Genomic DNA, 20,634 nt, shown 5'->3' on the forward strand with positions numbered 1-20,634 from the left:
TGTGGGTCTTAGCTCAAGCCATGTTCTATCATAGCAAGTGTTAGGTGTCAATAAGGGGGAATGAGAAGCTAAATGCAGGCCTTCAGGGCTAAAAAACCCTGATCTGAGGTCTGCTCTGTGTTCAATTTTGACGTGTCATTGACACACCGGAAGCCTAAACCTATTGTCACTCAACATCTCACTCATACAGATGGGATTTAATTAGGGCTGCTCAATGAATCGTATTTTAATCGCAATTACGATTTTGGCTTGCCAACGATTATGAAACAACATAATCGAAATAAACGATTAATTATTATTATTTTTTATTATTGGTTTTTCAGTTGAATTATATTTAAAGTTCAGGGTAATCACTGTTAAAAACATACTGGTAAAACATTTTTTTTCAATAAATGGATGTTTCAAAGTAAATGGATAAGCGTTTTTAATAATCGTGATATCAATTATTGACCCAAATAATCGAGATAATGATTTTTGCCATAATCGAGCAGCCCTAGTTTTAATATCACCTTGACTTGACTTACTTCAAGCCTTCACAATGTAATTAAAAGCCTCTAGTGTGCCTAAATGCTGTCAATATTGATCTGCTGCATGCCAGCTAGATTCTTCAATCAATCTTCTTTCAACACACGTCAACATCTGGTGTAATCAAAGGGAAGTGTCCTCTAAATTGGTTTTGCAAGCGGCTCTAGAGAGAGTTTGCAGATTTTGGGTGTGCCCTGAAGGCTGTTGGCATCCTGCCTGAGTCACAGTAGCTGCTGTCTTCTCCTCCAGCTGATTTGGCATGTTCCCGTCCCAAAGCCTCGGCCGCTCTTCCTCTGTTGGCCTTATTCAGCGAATGTGTCTTGCACAGTGGTGGAAAGTTTGACTTTTGCCAGCTGCAACAGTGAGGTCTCGAGTCAGGGCGAGAGCAGAAGAAGCAGCGAGGGGGAAAGGGAGAAAAAGTGATCTTTGCATGCAAACACAGTCCTTCCTACAGGTAAGCAGAGAAGGTGAAGGATGACAGAAAAAGATTTGCACTGACAGCTCAGGGACTCAATTGGGCTACCTCCTGTTGCTAGGAACAGCGAGGTGGGAGGGCAACAGGAAGTGGAGGCGAGATGTGCCGAGGTGATCAACAGGGGAGACAGGAAGTGTGGTGGAGAACCACGACGGAAACCTCGCTTTAGCGCTTTCTTCATTTGCTTTCTTGCTGTGACACTTGCTCAGAGCAATGTGAACAGAATGTGCCTCTTCAATGGAGAGATCTTACACCTTCCTCCTTCCCTCTCTCCTTAGCTGACTGTCATTTGGTCGTATTTTAAGAGGACATGACCTCAGACGTTGAATCAAACATCCCCGCACTAACAAACACAGAAAACACAAACAGTTACTGTGTCTTCAAGCCTCCTCTCTCCACTCCACTTTTTTTCTTCCTCTGTCGCTCACTGTGCTGTTTCTCTGTACTGTTGGTGGAAGGCGGCGGAAGACCACATGTTGAGGCTGTTAGCCAAGAGGAGAGACGAGAGGCAGATGACTGTTGCACCAACAAACTTCAACTAGCCCTGCACATGACTTCTGGGAAGCTTTTGTGCTAACTGTATAAATCCATTATTGAGCAAAAAAGCATGCTGGATATTTGTCTCTAAAGGTCTAATACTTGCAAGAGGCCTGGAGTCTCCACTTAAGCCCTGTTCAAATCCACAGACATTTTATTTTGAAGTGCTGCCCGAGACCTCAGGGTTCCATAAATACCAATAATGTTCCGAGGACGTGAGTATAAAAAAGATGCACAGGCATTTCCCTCTCATGAGACATTGCCAGTTTGGAGCTCTAGCTTCCTTGAGGGCATAACACAACTCAATATTCAGGGTTCAATGGGTTTATTTACTTGAAGCTTTGAGGGATATGAGAGTCAAATAATTTATCATTTTGAAAAAATACATTATATATGAGAAAGATAGAAATGTACAATTTAAAATTGAGGTACAAGGCATTATGTATACGGAAGAGGATTAGGGGCCACATAAAACATTTTTTGTGAGGATTTGAAAAAAATATTATTATTTTTTTGTTCTGAGAAAAAAGTCAGAATTTTGACTTTAATCTCAGAATTCTGACTTTTTTACTCAGAACAAAAAAAACATTTATTTTTTGTGGGAGAAAAAAAAATCAGAATTCTGAGATTAAAGTCACATTCTGACTTTTTTTTCTCCCAAAAAAAATAAATATTTTTTTCAAATCCTCACAAAAAATGTTTGATGTGGCCTAATCCTCTTGCCGTAATGTTAACCATAAAAAAACAATGATGCGATAATTTATGAATTCATGACATTTGAACTCTTCAGACGTTTATCATTTTCATAAAGCCCCATTCTTTTATACTTTTAGACTACAATCATTATTATCTTCATCATTGGTTCATCTGTTGAGTATATATATTTGTTGGAGTTGTAACGAGGTTATCCTTAGAGAATGTGTGATAAACATTTTTTAAAGTAATAGATTTTTGAACATACTGTTTGTGAAGTATCATTATGATATGTCTAATAATTTAGCGTAAAATTAAATAAAGTTACTGGTTAAAATGAACGTACACTAATCAATGAATAGATTATTATAATTGTTTTAAATTCATATCTGTCCATGTCTGATCAATTCATTAGCTGATCATTTTAGTATTAGTTTCAGCACTCGACTTTAGTTTTTGTAAAATTGCAAAATGTTTGGCATTGATCTCTCTCTAATGTTTTGCGACCTTTGACCTCAAGACTTGACGTGTAACTTTTTGTATTTGTCTGTTTCAGAGCTGAAATTGAAATGGTCCAAACCGATGTGAGTGAACTCGAGACACGATTAGAAAAGGTGAGATACATAGACCTACACACCCCATTATAATATCGTACTGAGTCACTGTCTGAAAAGGTTTCCAGTACTTCACACACAGTTATCAGTTACATGCTGCTCGTGTGTCGAGGTAGTGAAGTGAGAGGTGGGCGGCGGTTGTTGAGGTATTTTTCACCTGACAGTGAGCAGGAAGTAGCTGCAGGAGACGCTTCCCTATCATTGTCCCAAAACAGTGAGAGCTACTGTTGTTCTGCTTCTATGTGATAACATATTCCCCATTATGTGTTTGTGTGAATACATGATACAGTTTCAGATCTATTCTTCTGATGAATGGGTCACATGTTGCGTTTCTGTTCCTTTATCAAAAGAAAAAGAAAGCATGGGATGTAAAGCCTTAAATGTCCCTTTTTGTTCGATAAACTATCCCTGAAAAAGTGTTATGCAAGGGAATGATTTATGTTAGCACGGAGATGCAGTGGTTAAAAAAAACTGGACTAACTGGGTTCAAACCCTTCAGGCAGCCTTTATCTGTACAAGTGTCCTTGAGCAGAAATAACAGAGTCCTTCCCATATCCAGTGTTGTTGCTCTGTTGCTGAACTCTGACCTTACTGACAAAGAAAGAAAGAGATATTTGTAAATGTTAGTTCATTCAATTCAAATTGAAAAGAAAGTATAACTCGTTATTTGTTTTTGTTCCTATGCTTCTACCATGCTACATGTTATCATGCCGTTACATGCCGATTGCAGATATCGAAGAGAAACAGACTGTAAGATAAATGTCAGCTTATTGCCAGAAATGGAGTTAGAGGTGTGAATGACACTTCAGAGAGAAGTTACCAAAATCTTATGTTTAGACCATGGTGGAGTAAGAGGTCAGTAAAGATATTACCGAGAAGTAAATCTCCTTCAAAAGTACCATGTTGATGTTGTAGTCAAAGTAGAGATAGATTAAAAACTTCTATAGGGTTGTTTAATCTATCCCATATTCAACAAACTGAACACATGTTCTGTGTGCTACATTTTAATGTGCAAAGTAACTGTAGAAGAATAAAGTAGCATCAAATGGAAATATTCATGTGAAGTAGCCTACATGTCAAAATGTCTTCAGTGGAAACAGACCTATTGACACACTGTGGCTTATCGGATATAAGCAGTGGGTAAATGTTGGATAAGCTAAAATAAACGTTAGTATATTAAAAGCTCATTCATATTCACACCCTGTGCTGGGATTAACAAGGTCATCAAACTCAATGTAGAAATACAAATTAGAAGGGAAATTACGTTGCTAATAGGCACAGCTAAGCTAACTGAAGAGGAGAGAGGTGTCAAATAAAAAGAGCATTCAACTGTAATGTAACTTTTGCTGAAGAATGTACTCTGTTTCCACAAATGGCATTTACAAGATAACAGTTAATGCTAAAATGTAGCGTAATGCAGCACAAGAAGAAATGAATCCGCAGTGTCATTTAGAAATGTCAGGTTAACAGCAACATCTATCTGAAACTTGCTAACATTAGCCAGCATAAGCTAGGCTTTCTGTCATGCTAGAGCCTGAAGCTTCAAAAACCATCATGTTCTGAATTGAGTATGGTCTTTTTTTTTTACTTCCTTTTATTACACATTTTAATTTACAACATAAATAATTAGTTGTTTCCTCTGATAACATTTACATAATCGTTCCTAAAGTGCAGTCTGTGTCACGTTACCACAGTTCTGAGAAGAGGTCTAATCAACACAATAAGTGGAAACACCTGTTTGGGTGGATCATGGCTCTTAATGGGCTTAACATTTCAAAGGCTGCGGTTTGGTGTGTATTTAACCTATTAAACCTTTTCTTCTGCTTTAAATTCAGTTTCACATATTTGGCTTGGTTTTTATATATAGGCAAGGCAAGGTTTACCTTCAGTTTGTTTTTGACTTTATATTCCACAGTGTTACTGTTTTTGTACACTATTCAAACTCAGCTACAACAAGCTAGCTAAAGAGCCGGCAAATTCACTTAGAAATTGGTAAATACCGGAACAGAGTTAAAAGATAAGTGAATATTGGACTTTCAGGTTTTATCAGTCTTATTAGGTGGCCAGAAACATGCATTCAATTAATGCTAATGTTTCTTTTTGTGTGTTGGCTATGTAAACAGGCCACTCTTAGGCGGTGTTTACACACAAGAACGAAACGGGTTGTATCTGATACTTTTCTCTCGCGTATAGCCCGTTCGTTCACACAAGGCCGTAAAGGAACCGCGGAAACGGACCCCGCAAACGATAACGGGTCCCAAGGTGGATAGATCTGCAAACTGAACGCTCTGGGGGGCCAACCGGCTCAGTGTGTACACCCTATACGTTAATTTCCTGATAACGATGAAGCCATAGCCCCACCTCTGCTGCTCACTGCTGTAGCATGGTCAGTAGCTACTGTCAGTAGCTAGTGCTACTGCTACTGACCATGCTACAGATGTTAGTGCAACATCTACAGCTCCTCTACCACAACCATCAGCAACAAGTGGACATGGAGAATTACATGAACTACATGTTGCTAAATCTACCGCGGGGCATAAACAGAAGGGCAACCATGCTCGGGGGTCTTCTTCGCTGCTTTTGGTGTATTTTGTGGCGCCACTTACAGGCCCGGCCTATGTACTACTTCGTCTCCAGCGCTTACGAGCGGTCTTGTGCGGAAGTACAGCGCCACTTACAGGCCCGGCATATGTACTACAGCGCTTCCAATGGTCTTGTGTGAACAGACACATTGTCACTAACCGATCTAAAGCTCTGCCCGATCTGCAGTGCGCATGTGCAAGATGGTCCGCCATATTGGACAACTCCGGACGGCAACCCAAGTAAGACAACATTGACACAGTGGCTTTTGGCAAAGCTCAAAAGGAAAACTCGAGAGAGATGAGAACTTGTTATTACAACGTGACTAAGTACATTGTCAGAATAAGTGAGAAATTAGCTGTATAACAGAAGTTAAATCTATTTCTCACTTATTCTGACAATGTACTTAACCCCAAATAAAAGAACCCAATAAAAAGAGTTGTTAAATAATAGTGAAGTCACGTTGTAATAACAATAACTCATCTCTCTCGAGTTTTATTTTTGAGTTTTGCCAAAAGCCACAATGTTGTCCTACTTGGGTTGCCGTCCGGAGTTGTCCAATATGGCGGACCATCTCGCACATGCGCACTGCAGATCGGGCAGAGCTGCAGATCGGGTAGTGACACACGTTAAATGAGCCGAATGCGTGTGAACGGAAGACTTTTTTGATAACGAATTCGGTCCGTTTGCGCTCCCGTGTAAATGGGGCCTTAGCTTCAACGTTAGCCAAAACAACCCTACAATGAAATGATGTGTCGGTCAGTATCATGTTAACAGCTTGTTTGACTTCAACTAAATACAGCTCTATTCTCTATTCTAATGTTGTCTTTTAACCTGGATGTAACATCAATTCAAATGTTTCTCTCACATATAAATGAAAAAGCAGCATTCAAACCAAAAATCCTTTACATTCAAGCTGTAATGCAGTTCAATGAACTCCAGACAGCATTTAACAAAAGCTAGGGGTAATATTCATGCACAGTAATTACACTATGCAACAATAACACTCTAACTCTGGCTGTTGTTTCTTTGCTTTAATGTGTGGACCCCTGGAATAACCCATAATGTTTAATTATTTCTACTGATTATGACCAACCATTAGTCACCCTAATTGGTTCTAGTTTGCTTATTCAGGATGAAATTGACTGTGGTGTTGCATGTTTGTGTCATCCAGCTTGTGAAACAATGCCATGCCATGCTGGAGGCCGGCAGAGTCTACTGCCAGACCAGCAAGAGCTTCGTCAACGGCCTGCGGGAGCTGGGACACCAATGCTCCGGGGAAAAGACCATGGAGGTGAAAAAAACCACACATGTCAAGTCACATTTACTTGAAAAAGCGTTAGTTTAATTATAATAAAAATTCCTTTATTAGTCCCACAGACATTTACAGTGTTACTGCAAAAGTGGCATAGAAGGAAAAAAATGCAAGCAATACTAAAGAGAAGAAAAGCACACATTAGTAACTATTGACTATTGCAGTAATGATTATACTATTATACGTTTTAATACAATCTGGGATATACTACTTTGTTTAATTTCTTTAACAGATTTTCTCTATACAGTAGGTAACGTTTTTGGCACAACATGGGTTTGAATGAGGCTGGATAGACTAAATTGGAACTGTAATCACAATCTGCACCATCCTACTTAACAGAGATATAATGAAATGACTGCTGTAAAACATTGAAGAGAGTTTAATCTACGATGTCTGTCCCACAGGAGTGTTTGGACAAATTTTCCAAAAAGCTGTCTATCATCTTGGAGGCCCAGGAGGTGAGTCTGTCTGTGTCTTTCTGTCTGAGTCTCTCAGCCTTTGACACCACCATCTCCATTTCTTATCCGCAGCAGTTTGTGGTCAAACAAGGCTTCAGCTCACTGTTGAACACATTTGACATTTACCAGTTATCTGTGCTCACTGCGATACATGTATCTCTGTCTCCTTTTCCCTTATTAGGAAGTGATTGAAACCACACAGAAGACGGTCAAGACGAAGCTGCAGAACTTTGTGAAAGAGTGAGAGACCTTTTTGTTCTTCATCTAGATGCACTTTTTCAGGCTGAGTCACTCCACCTCATGTCTGCTAACCATTAGCACACACATTGAATACAATTTGGGGATTATGATGCTTTCATCAGACTTCTTCTTGTGCTTTGTCTTGCGCTTATTACTGGTAATGATATGGTAGAATAGATTAGACAAACGATGTCTCATAGCCAGTGATGTGCTTTGATCCTTTGGGCTCACATCTTTCATATAACCATTTAACATCCCCCAAAAAACTGAATTGGGCATTTGGAAATCATCGACCCTATCCACTCCGTTATTTGGATCCACTCTGAACATTCAATGGGTTCTTTGTTGGGCCATTAACATCCTTTTACCAAGTTTAAATAAAATCAACCACTGGTTTTTACACAACAAAGAAATAAAGAAACCGAATACATAATATGGCCAATATAATAAAGATTGTATTTTTCTCTTTCCTTACCATCCTTCCTCCCAGGGATGTCCGTCGGTTTAAGGATGTACGCAAGGAGTTTGAGCGCGGCAGTGAATGTCTGGAGGGGGCGCTGGTGAGGAACGCTCAGGCCCTTCGAGGGAAACCTCATGAAGTGGAGGAGGCCAGCAACGCTCTGCTGAACGCACGCAGGACCTTCAGGTCGGAGGCCCTGGATTACGTCCTGGAGGTGAGAAAGAATACTGGATGAAGTAAAAATAGAAAAATACTTCTTTACTTTGTTGGGCTACTGGAAAAAAAGAGATTCACTTTAGACGATTGGTGGACTAAGTACTAAAAGCAAAAGTAATACTACCACAGACTTTTCTATTATTAATATGAATCTTGAAAGTAGCCTAGGTTATCAAAAGAAAAGTGGTAGAATACTCAACCAGACTCTTCATGTTACCAGGAATGGCACTTTATTAAGCTCTATTATATATATTTAGCATTACACCTGATATTATCCTTTGCATATCTTTTATTTTTGGCTTGTATATATATTTTTAAATGTTTTCTTTTTATTAATTCTGTATATTTTATTACTTTTCTGTCCTTAGCTACTGCTTTCTCTGTTGTTGACATCAGTGTATGCAGGTGTCCTTTGTACTATAAGTACAGCCTGCATGCAAATAAAATGTCCTACTGAAATAATAGTTACACAGCTGAAATCAGAGTACAACAAATATCCGTGTACATTTGCTGGCATAAAAACAATATGATATATAGCGGGAATTTTAACATGATAAGAAAACAATTAATTAAACGGTCAACCAAAACTGGTTAAAGGAGAAACCCAGCCTCATAACCAGGCATTCAGGTACCAAAAACAGCCTGGATAAGACACACAACAGCAGGCTAATTATAGCTGTGCTTTGCTGTTTTGAATGATAACAGGTTTGCCTCGGGGCTTCTCTCCAGACTTGTGGCTGCGGCTCCCAGAAGTTTAACTGGCTGTTGAGTTTTTCTGTTTTTGGACGGATGAACACGGTCTCAAACCACTGCTTCTTTTGTTTCAGATTAACGTCATTGAAGCCAAGAAGAAGACAGACATCCTGATGGCAGTGAGTTCACGTTGATCTATATGCAGTTCATTTTGTTGCTTGCATAAATACATGGTCTGTAAATATTTTAAATGTATGTGAGAGTTTTGTAAATACTGTCATGCTTCCTGTCAGATGTTGTCACTGATGGAGGCCCAGGCTCAGCTCTTCCAACACGGCCACCAGTCTCTCTCAGAAATGGACGAGTATAGACGAAAACTCAATGAAGAGGTAATTGCTTCTTAAAACCAGATTGTTTTCATTTCCTCTGTTTCCGTTGTATCTTTAAGCAATCGTGTTATCTGCCAATATCGCATTTTCTAAATAAATAAAAGCTGGGCAGGAAATGGAAACAAAGTGCTTACTAAGAGTCGAAGAAAAGGAAAATATTGAGCATGCGGTTATGGAGGGGTCAGTGTATCGCCTGCAGGTGTGTGCAGCAGGGCTTTCGCCTATAGATGATTAGCTTAGCGTAGCAGTGGAGGGAACTACCTACCTTGGCCTACCTTTTTAAAGTTTAAGATATACCTATTAGTAATAATTCAATTTACAAGCTTATTGTTCAACTGTGGACGTAGCTGTTGGACCCTGCTTCAAGTCGTGATGCTAAGCTAGGCTAAGTGAATCCTAGCTCTAATGATATACTCAATGCACCTACACATGTGTGATGGAGGGCATGACTAACTCATCATTTAACCTAGTCTTGATTCTGTTGCACATGACATTTTAGATTTTAAAATGTAAATGTATTTGAGCCTTTTTCCAACAATTCTTCTTATTTAAAAATAAATGCGATTTTTAAGTGGAAGGAAAATAATGAAATATTTGAATTTCCTACAACATTTTTCTTGGGTTTTAAACATTGCCTTTTTTATATTGAAAAAAATATAAACAAATGAAACAGAGTTTGCCTTTTAAGGAGAAGATCACCACATGCTGATATGAACAAGACAGCTTTCAAGTCAAAGTCAGCTTTATTGTCAAAATGTGTTATACATACAGAAATCTTGAAATACCGTTTCTCGCAGTCCCAGTGTGACATATATATACATAAGACAAGATACAAAAAGGGCCTAGATAAACGGGGTATACAACTAAAGTAATAGTAGTAATAAGTACTAGTTAATAATATTTTTTTTAAAAACACAATCCACAAGTATTCTTTAGTGCAAAAGAGAAAATGATGTTCAAAGTACAGTTTTCAGTGCAGTAGCAGCGGAGATTGGGTAGAAAAGTGACTTGTGTGTGTGTGTGTGTGGGTGTGTGTGTGGGTGTGTGTGTGTGGTGTGTGTGTGTGGTGTGTGTGTGTGTGTGTGTGTGTGTGTGTGTGTGTGTGTGTGTGTGTGTGTGTGTGTGTGTGTGTGTGTGTGTGTGTGTGTGTGTGTGTGTGTGTGTGTGTGTGTGTGTGTGTGTGTGGTGTGTGTGTGTGGTGTGTGTGTGTGTGTGTGTGTGTGTGTGTGTGTGTGTGTGTGTGTGTGTGAGAGAGAGTCCCAGGTCCATTTGGGGCAGGGAGAAAGGTAGAGATGTCAGAGGGGAGAGAGTTCAGCATCCTTCAAACATGTTATTGGTCAAAATAAACCTGAACATATTTGTGCATAATGAGATTAATGACCAACATGGGTATCTAACATCTTAAGTTTGGATGAAAGTTGCATCAGAAGAGTTCTTGGTGTCTCTCTAAGGGGCGGGGCCTAGTTACAAGCTGACATCACATTTATACTGTGACCGGAAAAAGTGAGCAACAACAGGAAATATTTCACATAGCTGTGTGTGTGTGTGTGTTTTTTAAAATTCCTGCTGTTTGACTGTCCTGTAACAAAAAAAAAACCCATTTTGCAGCCTTGAACATCAGCAGGATTATTGTGTTTTAGCGTGTTTTAAAACAGGAAATGATTTGTCAGCATTACTGACAGATCAAACCGCACAAAGGCTCTTCCTGTTTCATCAGGAAACGATAGTAGCGAGAATTATTAGATGAGAGAGGGACATTAGGAATAACACCCTGAACAGATTCCACAAGTGTTATCCTTCAGTTTGACACAGGAAGTAGGAAGAGGTACAACACTTCCTACTTCCTGGTTCTGTGAGCAAAGACTTCAGGAGTGATAACCTATTCTGAACTTGCATTTCTGACTTCATGTCATGTCGGAGAGGAAAGGAAAGGAAAAGGGGGGAAAGTTGTCCTACAGTGAATAAATGGGATGAATACAAAAAAGGAGAGACATGTGTCCGTACATCAGAGTCCATGCAATTATACCTGCGCATGTTTTCAGAACACTTGTTGGCTAATATTTTGTAAAACATGTCTTTTTTTTGTTGTAATTTTCATATTTTATGGGTTGTTTTTTTCCTTACCGAATGTATTTAAATGCAAATGGTTTCTATATACATCATAGTCTGTTAAAGATGTGTTGTTGATTTGTAGAATAGCTAAATGTTGGACTTGGTTTTAAGCCCTAATGTTGATTATGAGCTTGCTGATCAAAGTACCTACTCGCTGCCTGTTTCACTTTGAGTAACACGACAAATAAATTATACATATTCAAGCTTTTCAAAACTCTTGATGCTGCGTTATTAGAAGTGGATTCATTATATAGATCAATATTTGTGTCTGACCTCTGTGTCGGGTTCTGTTTATCAGCACACTCAGTTTGTCCTCAACTCAGCCCGGGAGAAGAGGGACATGGAGCAAAGACACGCAGCAATCAAGAAGAAGGTAACAAAACACTTTTACAGATATACATGTCTTTGTAATCCTAATGTTCAAACCACTAAAAATGTATTGACTTGTTTTGTTTAAATATTTCCAGGATGTGTCCTATGATGACTCCATCATGGATTTTAAACCGGACGCACCAAATGGGATCGCCATGGAGGGATACCTCTATAAAAGAGCCAGCAACGCCTTCAAGACCTGGAGCAGGTACGAGTTCACCCTCAACATCTCCTCCACTGAACATCTGCTTTGTGTTTTTCTCCTTCCTTGAGTCTCACAAATACTACTCAAATGTCAACTGTGTTTCTTAAGTGTTCTTTCTGAAGGCTTAATCCTTGACCTTTTTGTTTTCTCTCTCCACTCCAGGCGTTGGTTTTCTATTCAGAAAAATCAGCTGGTGTATCAGAAAAAATTCAAGGTATATCTCAGTGTCTCTATTTTTAAAGTTGCCAAACATAGAACAAAATGCTCGTAATAACATGCTCGTTCTGACTGCGTATTATTACCCGCTCTCTCAGGAACAACCTACAGTTGTGGTGGAGGACTTGCGTCTCTGCACGGTCAAGCCTAGTGCAGACAACGAGAGGCGGTTTCTGTTTGAAGTGGTCTCCCCGTCAAAGTGAGTGTGTGTGTGTGTGGGCGAGCGTGCTTGTGCAACCATGCATACGTGTATTTAAGGGAGGGCGATGAATGTTCATCAGTGTTAAGTGCTTGGATTACAGCGTCAAGCAGAAGAGGGAGGTAGGAGGTGTTTGTGAGAATTTGTACACTTGTATTTCTCATGTGTGTGTGCGTGTGTGTGTGTGTGTGTGTGTGTGTGTGTGTAGGAGTTGTATGTTGCAGGCAGACTCAGAAAGGCAGCAGCAGGCGTGGATCAGTGCCGTTCAAAACAGCATCGCATCGGCCTTTCAGGAGCACAGAGAGGACACACATAGCCCAGTGAGAACACACACGCACACCAATAATACACACACATCATCTTCTACATCTACATTTTCAGTGGGAGTTTATTCTGCAAATACGGAGGAAGCTGCGTGCATTTGTCCGTCTCCTCATTCCTCTTTTTGTGTGTCTTTCTTTGTGTGTGTGTGTTTACCAGAGACAGCGCTGCAGCTCAGTGTCAGCCAGCAGCTTGATAGGAGGGGGGAGCGGCGGGGGGGAACAGGAGAGTAAGGTCTGCAAGGCGCTGGAGGAGGTCCAGGCGATCGTGGGGAACAAGCAGTGCTGCGACTGCGGAGAGCCCGGTCCTGATTGGGCCTCCATCAACCTGGGCATCACGCTCTGTATCGTCTGCTCAGGAATACACAGGTACACACACACGCTCACACACACACCTATACACACACTTGGCTTGAAACATTATCTGTAATGCTTTCCTCCTCCAACAGGAGCCTGGGAGTCCATTTTTCCAAAGTACGCTCCCTCACACTGGACTCCTGGGAGCCGGAGCTTATTAAGGTCATTCAACCTGTTAACTGCAGCAGCAGCTACACGGCCTCATTATCACATTTCCTGTGTTAACAAGAAGTTCCACTGTGTATAATGATTATGCAATGACTTGTGTAATTGCTGTAACTAAACTCTCCTCATTTCTTTCCTTTCTTTTAGCTGATGTGTGAATTAGGAAACTTGGTAATCAACAGGATCTACGAGGCCCGCATTGATGAGATCACCATCAAGAAGCCCCACCCCACCAGTCCCAGGTACAAACTAACAGACATTACGGTGACATTTGAATGATTTCACATAATGTAATGCAGCTTAATCCTTATAGAAAGTACTACCCAGTCTGTGAAAACTGTTGTGTAATGTCTTATTTGGCTCCGGAGGACAATGACCCCCGTGATGTCATCGGGGGTCTCTTGGGATTGGACTTTAAACGCCATGTTTTCAGCAGAAAGTCTACTTTAGAAACTAGTAATGAAATAAGATGTCAGTACACATAGTGATCACATTGCAAAACATGTTAAGGGGTAAGAAATGAGGCCACACCACAATAAAGTAGGGCTGCTCAATTATGGCAAAAATCATAATTTCGATTATTTGGGTCAATAATTGGAATTGCGATTATTCATTGACTTTGAAAACATCCATTTATTGGAGAAAAAAAAATGTGAACAGTTTGTTTTTAACAGTTGATTACCCTGAACTTTAAGTATAATTCAACTGAAAAACCAAAAAAAAAAAATGTAATAGTAATAAAAAGATAATCGTTTTATTTCGATTACGTTGTTTTCGTAATCGATGCAAGCCATAATCGTAATCGCGATTAAAATACGATTAATTGAGCAGCCCTACAATAAAGCCATACTAGTTACGTACATACTTATAGAAGTTTACACATTTTTGTTTGTATTTAACATATTAATGTAATCACGTATAAATGTGTTTATTTAGCAACTGATTTGGGCAATTTTTTTTATTTGCCTGAGCTTTGGATCAAACACGACTGTTGGTATAGTTGCAAAATCACTCATCAGAGAAACACACTCTTCATCTCCTCCTGCTGTCACATTCATGGCATTATATTAAGGTTGAATTCTGCCTATTTGAACATTGATTAAAGAATCATTTGTTTCACTCTGTGTGTGTGTGTGTGTGTGTGTGTGTGTGTGTGTGTGTGTGTGTGTGTGTGTGTGTGTGTGTGTGTGTGTGTGTGTGTGTGTGTGTGTGTGTGTGTGTGTGTGTGTGTGTGTGTGTGTGTGTGTGGTGTGTGTGTGTGTGTGTGTGTGTGTGTGTGTGTGTGACTTCGCTCTGAAAGACTGATATGTGTAGAGAGCATCAGTTTCTCGTGGCTGAGCTCTAAAAATGTACCGACTGCAAAGGTCCCTGTGGGTGACGGATGATTATATCAGCAGCCTGCAACTCTTTCAGTCTTATTTTTTGACTTCCTCTTCCCCTCTCTGTTTTGTCGCAACAGACAGGAAGTGCCACAGGTACATGACACACTTCATTAACGTTGTGACTAAAATGTCCTGCGCACACTTGCTGTGAGGCTGCAAGCGTTCTGCAGTCTTGTTTTGTCTGGGCTTATGTTCTTTATTTGAATTTCCTCTGGACTATTTTTTATTCTGTAGATTGATTTAATAGCTCTTACTGTATACTGTAGACAGCATGTGCCGTAATTTAAATGAGGCATTTTCAGTCCTATATAGAGCTCTTTATAACTGAATGTATGGCTTAATTAAAAGACACTTAACGCCTCAGGGACTTGTGTGAAGCATTCTTGTCTCACAGCTGCGCAAGCAAGCTGCGGAGTCCCACTGAGAACAAGTAAAACCAGAAACACACTGACAAACACTACCCAGCATGACGGCTACTTTTGTTTGTTTTGTGGGAGAGAAATATTCATTCTCATCATCCGTTATTTCTAATCTTCCAATTTGTCGCTTAGAGGAGACAAGGAGTCATGGATCCGGTCAAAGTACGTTGATAAGAAGTTCATCCAAAAGCTGCCCGAGACCGGCAGGCCGGCCCTGCAGAGGAGGAACCGAGCGCTCACTCAGGAGAGGAACACACAGCGTCCGCCGCTCAAACCCAAGCCGAACCGAGCCACGCTGCCTCGTCTCCCAGGTAAACACAGTCAGGACTGACGGGTGGAAAACCAGCGGGCTTTAGGGGGTCTAACAACCCAGCTGGCTGCTTGTTGTCCAGCGCATCTCTCTTTAAACTCCTGCTGATGTCAACCAAACACAAACACACAATCCCCAAAGTTGGTGAACCAGCAGAAGTTGGTAATCCTAAAGGCTGCTGTATTATATGTGTGTGTGTGTGTGTGTGTGTGTGTGTGTGTTTTGTTGCAGTCAGCGGGTTAAACCAATAATCCTGCCTCTATCTCTGCCTTTCCTCAGGACTGAGCCCCAGCCCCACTGACCTTGTCCAGAAGAACAATACACACAAAGGTGAGATAAAACATGAACGCACACTGATGCATCATTGGTAAATGTGGCCTCTACAGGAAGAGGAAGTAACAGTGTCAAAACCTAACTTTCGCTCTGATAAAACTAAAAGTTGAACCTTTGCTCACTTCAGAAGTGGAGGAGGAAGAGGAGGAGGACCTGAGCGGGCTGCACCCCGGGGCGCTGCTGTATCGATCAGCAGCCCTGCAGAACTTCCCGGTCATGGCCGACGCTCTGGCCCACGGAGCCAACGTCAACTGGGTCAACGTGACCGAGGAGTCCAGCACGCCTCTGATCCAGGCCGTCTCTGCGGTGAGGAGGGCATTACATTCAGCTTTAGCATATCATGTTACGTTTGACAACATCCAGAGAAACCGTTTCTTTAGCTGCACTCGGCTACCTGGCTTTCCATGCATCATTTTGCAGCCTTTAGGGCACATTCACCGCTAATCTGTAGAACGAGGTGATAGTTCAGAGACCATGATGTAAGTTGTGTGTGTGTTAAAAATACAATTTTGGTTTTCTTACCAGAATGCCCTGGCAGCCTGCGAGTTCCTGCTGCAGAACGGAGCGAACGTTAACCAGGCAGACAGCAACGGGAGAGGACCGCTGCACCACGCCACCATCCTGGGTCACACTGGGTAGGACACACACACACACACACACACACACACACACACACACACACACACACACACACACACACACACACACACACACACACACACACACACACACACACACACACACATGCTGTATCACACTCACTTTTATAAAAGATTACCAACACAGTGACAAAGAAAAGGTGACACAGTGAATAAAGCTGAATTCTTTAGTCAAGGATCCATCATAAGTACAACTTAAAGGGGACCTATCATGCAAAATGCACTTTTGTACGTCTTTTATACATGAATATGTGTCCCTGGTGTGTCAGGGAACTCACCAAGTGTCAGAAAACACAACCCTCTCTCTTTTCCTCCATACCCAAATCTCTAAAAACGGAGCTGATACAGACTGATCCAGATTTGAAATTGTTCTGATGTCAGAAACGGGGTGCTCCGCCTATCAGGGGAATGAGAGGTTGCGTGGCATGGATGGTAACAGCATGGTAACAGCATGGTAACAGCATGGTAACAGCATGGTAACAGCATGGTAACAGCATGGTAACATGACGCTTGTGCCACGCCCCCCTCCTTTGCAGGGGGGCGTGGTCAGCTGCAGCTCATTTGCCACAGAATCAGCCCTTGCAAAAACAGGGCTGGAAAAGAGCAAATAGAGCGAAATGAGGTATGGCTAAAATGCATGATCTGTTTGGTATTTTGAAAAAAAAACGTCACAGACATGTTTTATATAGGTATGGCCCTACAATATATTATTCCAATATAGCATGATAGGTCCACTTTAAAGATATTTTAAAAACGCCATCAGGGTGACAACACTGACTGATCTCGTACGCAAAAATAAAGATAAGTATGCAGACAAAACCTCAAAGATTAGAAAAATACCTATTCTTGCAAATAATTTATGTTTTCGCCCCTTGATTCTGGTCCAGTGCAAAATAATAATAATAATAATAATAATTTCAATTTATATAGCGCCTTTCACGAAACCCAAGGACGCTTTACAATGGGAAGTAACAAAACAAAAAGTAATAATAAAGATACATAGGCTGAAGAAAACAAAAACAGGAACAGGTTGCTGAGTACTGTATATTAGTTGAGGCCAAAGGCCTGAGTGAACAGAAAATGTAATGGGTTCCTCCCTTGGCCACTTAATACATACTTGTACATTCCACCAAGTTTAAGGAAAAACTTGCTAGTGCTTTTCATGTAATTCGGCCTACAAACAGAGAGATAAACCTTATCCTCAGATAAATAGACACAGGTCAGAGCCTTAAGCAGAAGTGCAAGTGTAGAAAAACTGGTTACGTATACATACTTCTACACACACTCAAAGAAAACGTGTTTCGCAGTCCAGGAACGCCCAGGGCCGGAAACAAAGCTAAGTAGATTCACCCTGTTTGCCCATGTAACATGCCTGTGTTGTAAAGTGTTAAATCCAAGCACAAAGAACGTGTTGAACACAAATAAATACAAAAGAGGCTCCTATTGAGGAGTTAGTCATGGTCTCAAAGCATTAAATAACTTTGTGCAGTTGATTTATTCATAGTGATGTCAAATATTTCATTCCAAGGCAGATAACATGAAGCCCATGTTTTACTAACTGTACTGATTATCAGGAAGTCTGTCTAATTTTTTTGCAGACTTTAATTTAAGAATTCCATTTTTAATGTACGTTGAAAATCAGCGTTGTGAAAGTTTATGGTCCTAAGTACCTTTTCGGCTCCACAAACTAAAAAGCCAGAGGGACTTCAACTCAGGAAAAGAACCTTCAAACTGATTCTTGAAATGTCCTGGCTACAGAATGGAGGATTTCGTCGGTCAGATCATTGTTTTTAGACTTGGGCGTCAATGCACTATGCTAGTCACACACACTCTCACACACTTTCTGCCTCTCTTTTCTTTCCCAGGTTGGTTTGTCTCTTCTTGAAGCGAGGAGCAGACTACAACGCCACAGACAAGACACAGAAAGACCCCATATCCATCGCCGTGGACACCGCCAACGCTGACATTGTCACTCTGTGAGTGTCTGAGTCAACAACAAAACAATAAGTGACGATATAAGCTGTATAACAACATCAGCTTTTCTAACTGCTCTGCTCCCTTTCAGGCTGCGGATCGCCAAAATGAACAAGGAGATGCGGGAGATGGACGGAGCGTTTGGCCAATCAGGTCACTCGGGGGGGCATGGGTCTGGGGGTTCAATTGGAGGGACAGGAGGTGGGCGGGCTCACACCAGAAAGAGCCTACAGGCGATAAAGAACCATATAAGTGGCTGGGCTCTGGGGGGGCATAATGATTAGAGGGGATACCAAGAGACAGGCAGTGGGACTGATCAGCTGTTTCTGATTGTAAGCTAAACGTTATTAAACATCACAATCACTGGTTTTGCAGTGTCATGTGGTTTAAGACATATCATTTAAGGACAGATAAAAATGTAATTGCCTTCATTTAGAAAGCATAAAATCAGGATCTTGTAAACCACGAGAACCAGAGCACAGGGTACGACAGCGTAAAGGAAGCAATAACAGATTTAATATATCGGTAAATACAGGAGAATGTCTGGTGAAACAGAAAGGGAGAGTGATGGAAGTCCACATGCACTTTTAATTACAAACGCACAACATCCTGCACTTTGAAAACCCTTCACAACACCTGTATAGACCTCTGTCAGGCCTATTTGATCTGATACTGTGTATTTTAGATATCTTTTAAATACAATATGTACAGTGTTCTGTTTTTATTGTGTATATTTAAATTGGGCTCTTCAGTCCAGTTGTGTAAGCTACATTTATTTTTGGGTTTCTCAAGGACGGTTTTATCCTGCTATTCTGTGAATAGCGACGCAGTGTGTTATGTATAAGAGTCGCAGCTCCGACTGCAAGCTTAAGGTTAACAGCGGGTTTGTTTGCATTTTGTCATGTGGCTCCTTCTCAAGCTGCAAAGTCCATTCTTTCATGTCCTTTAAGTGGCTTTTTGTGTCTCGTGTAAGCTGTAATCTATCCACTCGTGAAGGAATGGAAATGTGATGCTTTTTTTTTTTTCGTGTGCTTGAAAACAAACTGCTGGTCAGTATTTTACGTGCTTTATCAATGTGTGTCTTTGTTGTGTGCACTCTTCTGCCCGCTGAGATGCCCAGCTGCTCTCAACTGCTTGTGCAGTGTGCCACCTACTGCAAACTAAGAGGTAAAGTGCATGTGTGTTTATTTGTTCACATGCATGCTTTTGCTTTGGGGCTACAACCCTTAATGTGTTCAGGGAATAGTTGGCAGGCCTGTAAGACTGAATTTCTCTCCTGGAGAGTTATCCAGAATAAAATATATGGTTTAAACAAGAGAAAGGCATTCATTTAACTGCTTACAATACTTTTAAATGTCAAGCTTTAAGGCTAATGTCTTCTTCTTTTTTCTGTTCCAGGTGATGAAACCTACCAGGATATATTCAGGGACTTTTCTCACATGGCCTCGAACAACCCAGAGAAGCTCAAACGCCGCAGTGCCGATCCCAAATCGTACCCTGCCTGAACCACATTTCACACGATCGTGCTTTCCATCACACAGAAAACATGTATCATAGTAACTTCACGGCATGCAGACACACATTTCTCCTGGCCGCCCGCCACATGTTTAGTCATAGCTCAGCTGGTGTTGATTTCAGAGGGGATGAACGCTCCGAACAGGGAATTCTTTGTGTGACACGTCAGAGCAGAACAATGTGGGAACACTGGAGCAGCTTAATGAGAGCAGCATGAGGTGTCTTTATGTGAAGCAGAGGGAAACGTCATCACTCTGCCAAGGTTTCTTAATTAAATCTGGTAAATCTTTTATTTTCTTTAACTAAAAGGGCTTTTTTTATGATCCTCTGCCATTTCTATACAGTTGTTACGTGAAAAAGTGAAAATGTGTTGCAAATTGTACAATTGTCATGTCAACTGTCGTCCAGGGAGTTGTAATGTATACAGCTTTTTACATTTGGGATTTTTTTTTGGCACCTTTGCTTGAGGTACTTGAGTTTTTGTACAATGATCAAATAAACTGCAATACAAACATTACAAGTGTGTGGAGGTTTATCTTTTACAGTAGTATTGTGTGCTGTCATGAGTACGTTTCCCCAGCAGAGGGCGCCCTTGTGTAAAAACAATCATAATTCCTGCTTAAAAAGTTTATGACAGACAAAAAAGGACAACGTGGAGATGTGTTTGAACACAAATACATTGCCTTTTAATCAACATTACAAAACAAAATCGGCTTTGGATCATTCACCTGCCAGGATAACCTGGTTAAGACTTATTTCCAACCTCCAGCCCTTCCATTCAGTAGCTGCCTGTGTGAGCAAGAGTCATACTTAGAAGTCACATGACATGAATTGAAAATGTGCCAGAGGGTCACACTGACTCTCTGGTTGCAGTCCAATAGTCCATTTAGTTTAGGAACCT

General features: G+C 40.8%; 2 protein-coding genes across 5 annotated transcripts in view; one reads left to right on the plus strand and one right to left on the minus strand.

Annotated features, from left to right (window-relative positions):
- The window catches only part of agfg2 (ArfGAP with FG repeats 2), a 19,758-nt gene extending 18,283 nt beyond the window's left edge, over nt 1-1,475 (minus strand). The window contains 2 exon segments of the mRNA XM_034226271.1: nt 1,316-1,343; nt 1,429-1,475. Coding sequence (XP_034082162.1) covers nt 1,316-1,343; nt 1,429-1,475 — 75 coding nt within the window.
- The window catches only part of acap1 (ArfGAP with coiled-coil, ankyrin repeat and PH domains 1), a 21,222-nt gene extending 972 nt beyond the window's left edge, over nt 1-20,250 (plus strand). The window contains exons 2-23 of one of the 4 annotated variants that reach the window (XR_004570015.1): nt 2,787-2,844; nt 6,599-6,718; nt 7,144-7,197; nt 7,379-7,437; nt 7,928-8,111; nt 8,941-8,985; nt 9,100-9,195; nt 11,606-11,680; nt 11,775-11,887; nt 12,047-12,098; nt 12,199-12,299; nt 12,508-12,619; nt 12,780-12,988; nt 13,069-13,138; nt 13,289-13,383; nt 15,075-15,253; nt 15,532-15,582; nt 15,713-15,891; nt 16,111-16,220; nt 18,110-18,220; nt 18,310-19,385; nt 19,617-20,250. Coding sequence is in view for 1 of the 4 variants with exons in the window: in XM_034226296.1 (XP_034082187.1) it covers nt 2,800-2,844; nt 6,599-6,718; nt 7,144-7,197; nt 7,379-7,437; nt 7,928-8,111; nt 8,941-8,985; nt 9,100-9,195; nt 11,606-11,680; nt 11,775-11,887; nt 12,047-12,098; nt 12,199-12,299; nt 12,508-12,619; nt 12,780-12,988; nt 13,069-13,138; nt 13,289-13,383; nt 15,075-15,253; nt 15,532-15,582; nt 15,713-15,891; nt 16,111-16,220; nt 18,110-18,220; nt 18,310-18,371; nt 19,617-19,723 (2,229 nt within the window). In the remaining 3 variants the exon portion in view is untranslated. Of the gene's footprint in view, nt 1-2,786; nt 2,845-6,047; nt 6,183-6,598; nt 6,719-7,143; nt 7,198-7,378; nt 7,438-7,927; nt 8,112-8,940; nt 8,986-9,099; nt 9,196-11,605; nt 11,681-11,774; nt 11,888-12,046; nt 12,099-12,198; nt 12,300-12,507; nt 12,620-12,779; nt 12,989-13,068; nt 13,139-13,288; nt 13,384-15,074; nt 15,254-15,531; nt 15,583-15,712; nt 15,892-16,110; nt 16,221-18,109; nt 18,221-18,309; nt 19,386-19,616 lie in introns of those variants that run through there. The other 3 variants (XR_004570016.1, XM_034226296.1, XR_004570017.1) reach the window with 3 other exon arrangements.
- Nucleotides 20,251-20,634: the final 384 nt, after the last annotated feature.

Source organism: Gymnodraco acuticeps, unplaced genomic scaffold (assembly GCF_902827175.1).
Source record: "Gymnodraco acuticeps unplaced genomic scaffold, fGymAcu1.1, whole genome shotgun sequence".
Classification (NCBI taxonomy): Eukaryota; Metazoa; Chordata; class Actinopteri; order Perciformes; family Bathydraconidae; genus Gymnodraco; species Gymnodraco acuticeps.